General features: G+C 41.8%; 1 protein-coding gene across 1 annotated transcript; it reads right to left on the bottom strand.

Moving 5' to 3' along the window:
* Window positions 1–8,804: 8,804 nt before the first annotated feature.
* Window positions 8,805–13,528, bottom strand: LOC104519086 (cathepsin L1). Its single transcript, XM_010167401.1, has 7 exons — window positions 13,397–13,528; window positions 12,917–13,039; window positions 12,680–12,835; window positions 12,219–12,443; window positions 10,483–10,651; window positions 10,023–10,140; window positions 8,805–9,216 (listed from the first exon to the last, which is right to left on the bottom strand). The coding sequence occupies exons 1-7, from the start codon at window positions 13,520–13,522 to the stop codon at window positions 9,117–9,119; spliced, it is 1,017 nt and encodes a 338-aa protein (XP_010165703.1). The 5' UTR covers window positions 13,523–13,528; the 3' UTR covers window positions 8,805–9,116.
* Window positions 13,529–13,780: the final 252 nt, after the last annotated feature.

Below are 13,780 nucleotides of genomic sequence, written 5' to 3'. Positions count from 1 at the left end.
AGTTGGTACTCTCCAGGGTAACCACAGGGCCTCTAAAAACCACCACTTTTAGGGACATGCTGAAAGAGTTTGTATTGCAGTGGGAAAACACACTCTAGTCACTAAGGTATGTGTTCCTGTGCTGGCAGTTAAACTATGTATCTGTGTACTGCAACCTGTCAGTCATTCCGTGCCCTAGGGCCAGCATAACAGCACCTGAGTTGCCTTCACTTAAGTATGATTATACAGCAAAACCTGCACATAATCCCAGCTGCTAGCCTTCCCGTGTTTTTTTTTTTCCCCCGAGTTTGCACTAGAAACACCTGTTGGTGGAGGAGCTAGCCCTGGGCTACTGATCTGACAATTGTATTTTGGGTGGCTGTTGATGCTTAAAGGATAATGCTCACAGTTTGTGGGCTACCAGGTGGCTAGTATCTCCTGAACAGATCAGCAACTTCCCTGTATAAACAACCCATGCAAACCCCAAATGCAGATTAGGAAAGCAGTGACTTTCTTTAGCGTTAACTGTGGATTTTCTTCGCCTGAGTCACACTTTGACCCTACAACGTTTTCCTAACTATTTATATGTTCTCTGCTACACCTAGCACAACCTTGCAACCAGATTGCTCTTAGAGTCCTTCTGAAACCCTTAGGACAGAGTCTAAAATCTCCCTTCTGGGTTTGGTTAAGATAGAGTTATTTTTTCACAGGGAACTGGGAGGGGAGCAGCCAGGGCAGCTGACCCAAAGGGGCCACAGTAGGTATTCCATACCATGCTCAATATTTAAACAGGGGAAGTTGTGGGAAGGGAGAACTGCCATTCGGGAGCAGGCTAGGAGTCGGGTAGTGATCCGTTTGGTTCCGTGTATTACTTGTATTGTATATTCTTTCATTAGTATTGTTGTTGTTATTGTTTGGTGTTGTTTCCCTCTTCCCTTACCATTCCAGTAAACTGCTCTGGTCTCCATCCGTGAGCCCCTTTGTTTATATTTTCTCCTCCTCCCCATCCCATTGGAGGCGGGGGGGAGGGAAGCGAGCCTCTCTGGTTAAACCACCACACCTTCCCAGTGTGTTACCAATCCAGATCATTTCTCCAGAGTTACAAACTGCAGGGTGTTTGTGATGGGGGGGTCACCAACTACGAAGCCTTTGCAACACTGAGCCACAACTTCCCTTCACAGTCAGCTGCCAGGGTGTCTGAGGACATTCAGACAGTTGAGAAAACAAGACATAGAATTTTTTTTTTTATTATTTTTTTTTTGAGAATCCAGAGACCAAATCTAGTGGTTGGAGAAGTGAGAAATGGGATGCACCACAAGCTGCCATCCGTGCTGCCAGGAGAAGCAGAGAAGTTGGTGTGGACTGGCACTCACAATGAATATGCTCTGACTCTGCCTCCACTTACAGAAGAAGGTGATGCTTGATATTACTCCTCAGATACTCATCAGCATGATACAAAACTGAAAATACATGGAAACATCAAGTGCATGAAGGAACAGACATGTGTTTAATTATTAGTTCACATGTGTGCCTTTATATCAGTTTTTAATGGTTTCTTGACATAAAATTTTATATAAACCAACAACAGCTTGATTTCGTATTACTTTTGGAGGAGGATATAGAAAGGTAAGTATACCAGTTGTATTGTACCAGGTACATAACAAACAACCATTCTTAAAGCACTTGTTGTCAAACCTAATCCTTATTTCCAATTTCAGATCAACTTTGCACCTATTTCATAAGTAAAATAAGAGCAAACTACCTAAACCTCATGGTATCCAGTGACACAAGAAAACACAGAAACACAACCCATCTCTAATAAATGAGCAATTTTTGGCTAATTATTTGACTGGAAATGAAGTTAGTTTGAACAGCCAGACACAGAGAGTTGGCCTTGTGACTGCAATCACAAGATGGGGATTCAGAGAACAGACTGGGTCTGGCAGGCTTCCCACCAGCCCAGCAGCACCCAGCCTTCCTCTGCTGCTGCCTGGCCAGCCCAGTGCAGCAGGGACCTGACCATGGACCCTCTGACATGGCAGCTCACCCTTCCCTGAGAAAGCAAGGCAGATGAAATGGAGATGCTGTTTGAAATGCTGGATCAAATGTGTCTTTAAGCACTTCAATCAAAAGTCAGTGCTTTATTCTGTTTTCCACTAAATGTACACACAGGGAGGTTTGTTGTTTTTTTAATAAAGCTAACTGGTATTTCTGGAAAATATCAGGCAAGACTTTTCTTCATTTATAAAATGGAAGCAGTACACTTCAGGCTAATTATAGACAGAGAACAAGAAAGAGCTCTTAGTTTACACAGATTATACTATCCAGTTAGGCTCATCGTAAAAAAAGGGTGGTTTGTACCAATGGAACAGAAGAGAGGGATTAACAAGAGGAAAGATGATAAAATCATTAAGTGCTGCAAGTCTGCAAAGATATAAGTATCTGTTTTCCAGAGATATCCTGGGCTCAAATGTGGGTAAAGAAGGGAACAAAATGAACACAGAGATATAAGATCTGTCCACCAACAGTTACCCAGAGGTACAGAACCCCAGAGGTTTTGAGGGAACAGTCCCTACCGTTCAGGTTTCATGTCATCTTGGACAATACTCACAAACCCCATGCACTTCTAAGGAAAACTCTGAGGTTTTGTTCCTAGCTTTCTGCAAATACAGATGTGGTTTCAGAAAACAGAAAAATAAAAACCTCAAACCAAGCATGTGATCTGATTCCACTAAACTGATTTTAATACTTCATGTATATAGGTAACAGATGGTTTTTCTCACTGAGATTTGCCCTGGGGTAGTTGCTCTCACCTGATGCAATGATTTGCATCGTGGTTTTGCAGGGCCCTGTTCATCAGGAGCTGAGCAGGTTTCTGGTAGCAGCTTTTGCAGTTCTGGCCACTATGATTAATAAAGGGAGTTTGGTGAGCCAGCTTGCAGAGGGTGTTGGCCAGGACAGCTGTGTTCTTACACATTGATAAACAGAGCTTGGCCTAAACATTCTTGTCAGCTGCTGAGCAGATCACTTGGTGAATATTTTATCACTTATGAAGAGACACCTCCACAGAGGAGATAATACATTCGCTCGATTGCCCGGTCAGCTGTGCTCAGGCTGAATGTGCAAGGCCAGCCTAATCCCAGCCCGGGGCACGACTGGTCACCATGTCTCATCAATTCAGCATTACATTCAAATGTGCTGTCAGCACATGCCTGGGAAAGAAAGAAGTCAACTTCTCCCTACGCCCAGCTGCTGCAGCACCGGCCTTGTGATCACACACTGCGAAAAGCTTAATTCTGAGATACCGGTGTGCCCGGCGCTTGCTGACCAGGCGATGCAATATCTCTCTTTGGCCCTTTTGGTTGCCTGGTTTCCTGTTTTGTTCCTGCATGGACAAATTTCTCCCTCTTTTAACAACCCAGCATGATTTATTATTTCGGCACAGGAAGAGAAAAAGGAGACTGCTCAAATGAAAAGCAAGCAAGGAGGATAAATGGAAAGGAAAGGGCCAGGCAGGCAAATGAGTATCTGAAATTTAAACTCAGTAAAAGAAAAAGAATGGGGATGTTTACCTTTTAGCTCTGTTGAAGCTACACTGGGAGAAAAGAAAGCCAAAGGAGGAAGATGCTAGCCTTCCCTCAGATGTACAGGCACAGCTGCTAATCAGCTGCACAGCCTCTGGCAGGCGGTCTCCCTGCTGTTGGGCTTTTTCCTCTCCCTCTCCTCAGCTGTGTGTCAGTTTTGATTAAAAACCTGGTATGGAGGGAGGTTCTCTAGCTTTTTGGTTTACAGAGCGCCTAACAAAATGGGACCGTAAAGTTTGTTGAAATATATGGAAATACTGCAACTGAAATAATACTTAATAATAATTCCTGATGGTCTTCCTGGGACCACAAGTTTGCTTCTGAAATGCTTTGTTACACTGTGAGAGAAATGTGATCAAACCTCATAACAGCACTGAATCAGAAAACACAGGTCCCCTCCAGTTCTTCCTGTAACTACTGAGCCACTAATAGCAAAATGGTAGCAGTATTTATTTGTAACCTTTGCACAAGCAGTGTAATTTCTATATAAACACAGAAGTTTCTTTCAAATACAGGAGAGGATTATCACAGATCTCCAAAAGCCAATGCAATTTCACATCACAGATGATGTTTTCAGTATATGTTTCCTATTGCAAAAAAACCCTGCTGTCAGCAAGTGCTTCATGCTTGAATGAGGAAAGCAAACTGCAATACTAATAAACATGGCTGAGCAGAAGGAATGTTAAGAGGGCTATTGAGAAGAACTTGCATTCAGGATTCTTGCACTGCTGTGCCATTATGGTAAAAGATCGTGATATGTGCTTGGCCATATGCATATCTAGCAAAACCAGGCACCTGCACATGAACTGTTCAGAGAGGTCTGTGGGCAGCCCTATCTAGGTTTTTTCTATGACTTGTTACCAGCTTCATAAATTGATGTACAGACACAGATTTAGAGATACACTTCCTTTGTAAGTAGGAAAAACCACCTGTGACTCGGCAGCTGTGAAGCCACTTTTACTTCATCTGACTTTTGGTCTTTAAGCAAAAGCAAGTGTATTCCAAGACACGCAGTACAGCCTCAAGGAATTCTCAACATCCCGTTTCAGCATCAACTTCCCAGACACACTAAGCCGGTTTGAGTGTCTAATAGCCCAACACTTTAATTTTAAACAGTACTATGTCACTGCATGCATGCTGTGCAGTAAGCTTTTTTTGGTAATTTAAAAAAAAAAAAAATCAATTAAATCAATTTAATTATAAAAACCAGAACTTAGAATGTTTCTACTGTGATTCCCGAGATTGTGATTTTCCCTAGTAGGTGCATAAAGTAATAGCTGTAGTAGTTTCAGAGGGCCCTTGGTGGCACCTCAGGAGAGCACACTTAAACAACTCTAGCCCTGGAGGAACACACATTAACATAAACAAAGAATTCTGAAACACAAAGTTAATTCCAGATGAATGTCCAAAATGGATCAGATGACACTAAGCATACGAACAACACTCACCAGGCTGGAAAATCATCTCCTGCTTGCTCAGATCTCAGCCCAACCATAGTCTTTCCCTGGAGGCCTTCACAAAGCCAGCCTTACACAGAATCACCTTCTGAAGGTGGCTGGGGAGGGAAATAGCTCACTCTTTAACTTTGCTCCATCTTTGACCACTTCTTCCCAAATCAGGAGGACTGCAGAAGGGAAGGTAGCAGGTATCAGAGCTGCAGCACCACACCTGGTAGCACACGCTGCTATTTCCAAAACATGTGTTTCCCAGCATCACTTTATTGGGAAAGGCTATTAGGTTTCTCTCAGAAGCAGGTTTTGGATCTCTGGGAGTTGGTGAGTACTGTAAAGTGAACAAAATAAGGAAGAAGCATTTTAAACAGAACACAGTACGTATTTTATAAATGCCCATCTTCATGTTTTCTTTGCCTCTTTACTCACAATGGTTGGTGGTAGCGCATGATGGAAACAAAACTGCTGCATAAATAAAATTTTAAGACCAGCAGAAAGTAAATCTTCAGGCAACTTAGCATGAAAAAAAAAAAAATAAAGCACAGTCATGTTCCTTGTGAAGGTGGTTTCTTCTGAGGCCTCTAGTATGTGGAAAACAATCAATCCATGGATCAGGTCTCTGCCATGTGGCCAGCCCTCATCCTCATCCCCAAAGTGAAGGTGGGTTCCTTGTGTGTTTTCAGATGAGCCTTATTGAATATCACTGAGGTTCAGTTTTGTGAATTCAATCTTTGCAAATGAAATTTTGTGTCCAATTATATCCTTTCTTCCAAATGCTTTAGGTGACCCTGCACTTACTTGTAATTTCACTAATGATTTGACAAAGCCCTGATAACAGAATGAGAGAATACATCCCCATTAGTGATTTAACCTTAAACAATTATTTCTGTAAAGCAGTATATTAGTTAACTCTTAGCATTTCCTGCTATGACTTCCCAGCAAAACGAGTGAAGGGTATTGGGACAGACGGCAATTAAAAACGGGCTCTCAGTCTGTTATATACCTTAATAAAGTGCAAAGAGAGACAGAAAGCAGAAGTATCATCTCGCATCATCACAGCCATCAGGGTACGTTCCATTCCTTGGTTAACAGCCAGAAATTGTAATTAACCTCTAATCTGTAAAAACTGATTAACTGGTATTAAGCTTAAGAGATACAGGTCAGGATTTTTTATTTCATCAAAGAGCAAATACTGCATAAACCATGTTCAGAAGCTGGAGTTTTTGTCTTTTGGGGGTTTTTTTGAAGTGGATATTCCCATTTTCCTCTACCTCCGTTTGTCTCAGAATGATGTTTGCCAAGTGCCGTCATGCAGGTGACCAGTTAAATCATTCACTATAGGAAAACTTCACTTGATACGAGTCATCACATTTGCTTCTCTGTAAGATTTTAACAGAGTGAGATGACAAATATTTTGTCACTGTAGTCCTTCAAAATACTTTTAAAATTACTTCCCTGCATGGATTGTGTAGGGGATAATAAGCTTATTTATTTCACTGTTAATGTTCTGAAATTATTTAACATTAGCAAAGATGAAAAACAACACACAAAAAAACCCAAACAAAATTCAATTCTACTTGGCAGTCAGAGACAGGAGAAAAAAATGAGTTTTTAAAGGGAAAATAAATAGTTTCCTACATGACAGTTAAATTAATTTCTCACTGGAGTTTAAAGAAGAAACACTTCATGTGTAAGTGGAATCACTTCTTTTCATGGTTTTCCTTGCTTCAAGAGTACTTGTCTTTAGAAACTCATGATCAACTACTGATAAATACAGTCATTCACCAGGCAGACAGGAGAAAGTGTTACTCTTAAGGGACCTTTAGGACAAGCACAGTCTAAGATCAGCACACGGAAACCAAATACAAACCCTTTTTTCTTTCCAAATTTAAACAAAACAGTTCATTTTCACAATAAAGATGAAAGCAAGCAATGACTGCAGAGCTTTACCACTGTACAGAACTGCCATCTGCCACACATGTAACATAGTGCCCAAATAACATATTTAGATATGCATAAGAACCCATTAACAACAAGAGTAGCTGTAATTTTGACAGGGCCTAAACACAGCAGTCTAGATAGGACATTTTACTGGTAATATTTGTGCACTAGTATCTTTAAAAATAATACATCTTGTAATAAATGCAACTGCAGCTATCAGCAGAAATATAAAACCAAAGAAAGCCTGGAAAAAAACACTGGAATACAGTCATGAAGAGCTTTAATTACTCATAGCTTTTCTGGGACCAACTCAGGAGCTTCCTGTGTGTACATACATAACATGCATTTGATGTATCTTCAGAAAGGAACAACTTTAAAGAGAGATGACACTCTCCCCAGCAGGACATATACCATTATGGAATCATTTGCTACTTTATAATAGTACATCTGAAGTAAATGAAAGAAGAAACAGCTTTACAGAAGACAGGGCCACTGCAGTGAAATCACAACACCAGATTCAGTGCAATTCTCAAAAGGTAACAGGTTTTCAATTTCGACCAGTGCACCTAACTGCCACTTATGCAAAATTTTAATGTTTACAGTGTCATATAAAGCAATTTGGGGTGAAGCTGTTACTTAAGAAGACTGTGTAAATATTTAGTTATCTGCATGACCTAACTTACCCTTTCCCCTTCTTGATTATTCCACTCAGGGAGAGGATGTTCAGCTAGAACAGTCAGCAAGTTTTAAATCATGGAAATAGCTGTATTATCACATTTTATTTCTAAAAAAGTCAGAGGCTGACACCTCTTTTGTGAGCTACATTCCCATTCACGTGCACATGGCTTTGGAAAGTTATTTCCTTTTCATTTCCTATCTGTTCAAAAAGAAAATACCTTGTTTTCCCGGCAACTTTTATTAATCTTGGCCTTTGTAACCTTTCCCTGCTGCCCATTTTTTGCAGCTGTTCAAGTTCTAGCAGGCTTTGTACTGGTCTCATCCTGCAGATATTCTCACTGTTCCGTTGTTTTGATGAATACAGAAAACCAGTAATACTTTATGTGCTACTAAACTCAGTTGTGTCAACCTCCAGGATTCAGAAGTGTTTAGAGAGACAGCTCTTCATCCACCCCAGTTGTGGGGCAGGAAGAATGAAAAGTAGCTACTGAGTAAGGAGCTTATGCAGTCACTTCCCTGGCAGCATTTCGATCTTGCCTTTCATTTTGAATGTATGGACCATTGCCATTTCCTTCTGAACATAAGCCTTTAGAGGACCACCAATTGAGCTCCATATACATTTCTTCCATAGCTTCCACCAAGCAGTGTGGATACTCCCCATAAACAGGCTTAGCAAGTCAGCTTAATAGCTAAACTCAACCAGTATTTCTACTCTGTGGCTTGTTAAATAGCCACTGGGATGAGGAAGGCTCTTCCTTTTTTAGAAAAACCCAACAGTTTATAGGGAGATTCAGGTTGAAAGAATTCATCTACAAGCAGCATGCAGACAGAATTCAATTGAACAGTGAAGTTCTGACTATTCTAGATACTTCATCTTGTTTTTCTTTCAAAAAGTGTTTCTGAAATTCAAGACTAAGGCATTTTATTTTTTTCAGTCACCTCTACTTTACTTAAGACATTTTTCCACTTCCCATTTTAATTAAGCTGTGTCACAACTACTACATTCCATTTTATAACAGCTGTCAGCTATTCCCAGCTAGGGCTGCATTTGAGTAACTAATGAAAAGAGGCACACATATAGGCTTCAGTTAGCAATATGATTCAGGATGCCTATTTGATAAAAGTCCCAAGTAGGAAAAAAAAAAAACACAGATCAAAAAAAGTCAAGTCATCTGTACACACTGGAATTTAAGTGTTTATTTAAAAAGTAAACCTTTGGGCACATTGCAATTTAAAAAAAGGAAAAAATACAAACAAGAATCTATTAGATTAAGCAAAAGCCAGCAATATTACAAGCTGTTTACATACCAACATTTACATTAATTTAGAACAAGTGGCATGTCATCAACATGTAAAACATACTTCAAAAGTTTAAAAAAAAATCAAGTTGATTTTTGAAGGATACAAGTCTACCACATGTGTGAACATGGGTTTGGTCATTTAGTTTAAATCCCCTCTTGCACTGAAATGTTCAGTCTTCAAATTAAACCAGTGGGTAACTAGCAGCTGTTGCTATTCCACAGTGATTCTTCCTGTCCTTGGCCATGTAGATATATCCTTTGTCACCCCACTTCTCACCCCAGCTGAAAACAGAAGTAAAAGGTTTGTTTTCATACTCAGAAGAGACTTATTCACCCACTCCAATAAGTGTTTACATTAAAAACTGCTGCCTTCCACATCTGTGGAGAAAAATCAAGGGTGCAGCCAAATTAAAGTGCTTTCCAGCAATTAAATGCATGTTACTGAAGAAGCACCCCAAGCTCACAGAAATAAAGGGCACAGCCGTCCTTTCACTAGGTAGAGACATTAATGTGCAATCCTGGATTACAGGTGCCTGAAGCTCAGACACTGCTCCAAGCCAACTTCAAGGGAAGACCGAGACTTCAAGCAGCATTTAAGGGTGGTGCCCCAGTAACGCTGAGAACATGAGACAAGCTCATGTGATGTGCCCTTTGGCAGTAATTTATTGTCTTCCCTCCAACCTAGGTGGTAACTCCATCTTTAAAGTTAAGTGTTACCCTATTCCACACAAGTCAGCAATGCTCAGCTTCCAAAATAATCCTTTACACCCCTAAAACCTGGTTTCTTCCTGCTGCCCTCTGCTCCACCACTTTAACATCTACTAGCTTTGCAGGATGTTCCAATACTGAGCTCTCTTGAATTAACCAAAAAAGCAGATGCGAGTTTGCTGCTTTGGGCCTCCTTTGTTAGGTTGCCAGAAGCATGAGTCAGGTTTAACTTTTTTCATACAATACAATCTGAGAACAGCCTCCAGATTTTCTACACACATATTTTAATTACTGTTGTCCCCCCACCCTCAGCACAGGTGACAAACTACCATCCCTTCTCCCCTATCTGCAAAGCATACAAGGAAGAAGAGAGAACTTACCTGTTCTTAACAATCCAGTATTTCTTCCCATCTACATCTTCTCCCTCAAAGCCATAACCTACAACCAGAACACCATGGTCCAGGTCTTCACTGCTGCAGTCTGGTTCATAGTAGATACCTGCAAAAGCATAAGTTCACATGTGAAAAAGCTCATCTGCAGGAATCCCTTAAATATACAAAGCTTATCGTGAGAGTTAAAATTAAATGTCGCACAGCTTCTTCTAAGTCAGAGAAAGGAGTCTTTAAGTGAAGCACATCATAGCAGAAACTGCAGGAAAAGCACACACACGCAAAAGCAGTACAAAGTGTGGAGAACCTGGACTAGAATTAAAAAGATTCCTGATTATGTCCTATGTCACAAGATCATAGCTGGTGTTTTTTTCACCTATTAAAGTGAACAATAATGAATACTGAGTATTCAAAAGAGTTCTCTGCATGCAAGTTGCCAACACAACCTCACCTGACTGATAGAACTGGAATGAAGAGTGGCCTGCATCAATAGCAACAGAAACTGGACCCACAGCTGCTACTGCTTTCATGAGAGCTCTTTCATGTCCTTGAGGGATGTCAACAAAGCCAGTGTCATTAGCAGCATTGTATTCTGCCTTGTAGCGACAGTCTTCATCATCCTAAATAAAAAAAAGCCTAGTTATTACATAGTTTTCCACTTAACACACAGGTGAACACAGGAACTACCAGACATTCTGTGACTCTGTTGCCTTGAAAACAAGGGACTGAAGAGGATCCAATTGCTTCAGCAGTACTTTGAAAGGAGAAGAACAGAGGGAGAACACAGAAGCCGATTTTGAGTTTCGCAAAGGTACAGAAAAAGCAAAGTGAGGCCCAAAAGGAAAGCTTTACTGGGATGCAAAGGACCATCATATCCTGGAACCCTGCCTCCTTTGGTGGGCAGGACAAACCTCTTTTCAGGGGGGAAAGCAGCCCAGAACGCATTAATGGGCAATGGACTAGAGCCAAGTATCCATTAATTAGAAAGCAATCCAGAAACTCCACACTGAGCAAGCACTCAAAATCCACAATTTTAGCCTGTCAGTCTGAAAAACTGCACAGGATGATTTGGAAGTTAGTAATTTGTATTATATGAACATACACAGCATTCATGTATTTTGTGTTTGTTCTTATCTTTTTTTTAAAAATAAAAAAACAAGCAAAACCAAACAAAAACAGTGAAGCCTCAACTGTTGGTGCCACAGCCATTTACCTGAGGAGAGACACCTAGTTTGGAAGTCAGGCCATACGAAACTGAAACAGACTGAAGTAAGAACATGCCTCCCTTACCTGTGTGGCAAGATAGTACTTAAGTTGCCTCCCCTCAACTAAACGAGCACAGCACACCTCAATGGCTTGTGTTTTGTACTCAGCAAGTTATGCACTTCCTACAACTAACTGGGATCTCCTTAAGATCCAAGATTAGGAAAAAAATTTAGATTACAGGGATGCAGGTGAACAGGAACCTAAATCCAAAGGTTTATGTTGCCACAACAAATGGCAATGCTATTGCACATTCAGTCAACATAAAACATCCTGCAAGGTACAATACTTCATGGTGAGCATAACTCTAAGCAGTGAAAAGTCCAAAGCATGGGCTCTCAAATAATAACCACAGTTTACTACTGCTCTTTTGTCCTCTCATGTCTGCTTAACTTTTGATAAATCATTAGAGGCATTTCAGAAGTCAGCCCATTATCTGCATTTATGCACATTTAGCCCAGAAGTAGAACTTAAGATATTGGCAACAACTATTCTTAAAAACCAAATCGCACCAGATGCAAGAATTAGCTAGGCAACAGGTAGCAACTCCATGCTCATGGGAAGCTGAATTGCACCCCTGTGACTAAGTAGCACTGTTGACAAGGGCTGGGTCCTGGTTTGGTGTGTCAACCAAGATAAGGCATGACATCTGACAGGAGAGCAGCGATGAGTGGGAGGAATAAAAATATTCGCTCTAGTTTTTCCAACTGGTCTAGTAAGATTCTGACCCCAAAGACCCGTGCAGTATGTGATTCCTTCTGGGGCTCACAGTCATTCTAGTTTTCTTAGGAAAGATACAACAGGAAGAACAGATGTACTGATTACTACTGAAGATATTTTCCTTTCTAGGTGTAAGTTCCCCAACACAGTTTGTCCACACAAAAGATATGATGCCTACAATCCAAGTTCAGTTATTATACTTACCTTTGCAGTGTATGGGTAGGATTCCTCAGAATCAATTCCCCCATTATCCTGCACATATTGGAAAGCCTGATCCATGAGACCACCATTGCACCCTTGATTCCCTTCAGGGCGAGAACAGTCCACCAGATTCTGTTCACTGAGCGAAACAAGTTTGCCAGTTTTTCTGAAGTGCTGCCCTTCAAGAGCCCCCGTAGTGCTGAAAGCCCAGCAAGAGCCACACTGACCCTGAAGCAAGACATGAAATAAATTACAAATCTGGACAGATCCAGCAATTACAGTTCCCCTACCACTGATCTAAACATGAAAAACTCAGAAGCCAGAAGACCAACTTGTTTCATACTCCTAGCATGTACAAGTGAAGATACTACAGACTTTTCAGTTCTCAGACATTGAATACAGAACTCCTTAAAAATCTTAAAGGGCTACAGCAATTTTATCAAAAATTCACAATTAGAGAATACCTGGTCTTTAACCGGAGTTACATATCCCTTCTCTCTCCAGTCTACTGATCGTGGTGCTTCCAGGAAGCTGGGCTCCAGAAACTGGGATCCTCTGTACTTCCTTTCTGACTTCTTGCGTACATAGCCATTCATCAGCTGCCTGAACTCCTCAGTTGTCTGAAAAAAATTCAAGACATGCAGTCACAATCTATTACACATCACTGTTTAGAACTATATGTTTCACACCTTTATACATACCATGTCACCAAACTGATTCATTCCCAACTTGTAGCTGTGCTTTCCTAACGTGTGATCCAGATTATGGAGTTCAATCATTTTCAGATTCTTCTCCCACACCACTCTCCTCCAGCTTTCCTCTCTCTGAGGGGCCAGAAAACAACATACTTCAAGGAGGCAGTTCAAACAAAGTTAACTTGCACAATAATGTGCTCTGTCACAGCTTGTGTAGTCGGGCAAATGTGGACCTACTCAAATGGGAAGCGTGAACACTCTTTTTACGAGACGGTCTATTTTGCCACCCTCATAACAAATCCCGAGAGTGCAATACAGCCGAGTCGATGCATAAACACAGGAAAGGGACTAGGAAATGTGGGATTATCCTTCCCAAATGCAGACCACAGCCAGCATGACAAAGCTGCCATGACTCAGCCAGCTGGCAGGGCCCAGCCGGGCGCGCTCCCTGTTTGCTGAGCCGGGCGCGTACCCCCAGGCGCTCACCTCATGGTAGTCCTTCTTGTGCCACGACTTCCACAGCTGCCAGTGGCCGTCCAGATCGGGGTCTACCCTTGGAGCACCGAAGGCCAGGCCCAAGCAGAGGCAGAGTGCGGTCAGAAGGACATTCATGCTGGCAGATCTGCCGGGAGCGGAGGAGCAGCGGTCAGGCTCCGGCCTCTGCTTCACAGCCCTCGGCACGGAGGGCGATACCAGACCCGAAACGAGCCCGTTTGCCGACACACAGCCCGTCCCCCCGCTCCTTCGTAAGCCGGTCACAGGAGAGAAAAGCAAACCGCGCACCACGAAGCCGTCCGGGGAGGACAGGCAGGGAGGGAGGCTGCTCGCCCCCCGCCCCCTTCCCGAGGCCCCACCGACTGACCTGGCCTC

The sequence above is a fragment of the Antrostomus carolinensis genome, unplaced genomic scaffold, assembly GCF_000700745.2.
Source record: "Antrostomus carolinensis isolate BGI_N321 unplaced genomic scaffold, ASM70074v2 scaffold42234, whole genome shotgun sequence".
NCBI lineage: Eukaryota > Metazoa > Chordata > Aves > Caprimulgiformes > Caprimulgidae > Antrostomus > Antrostomus carolinensis.
The sequence above is the reverse complement of the archived record's forward strand: the minus strand, read 5'-3'. Positions and strand labels throughout refer to the sequence as shown.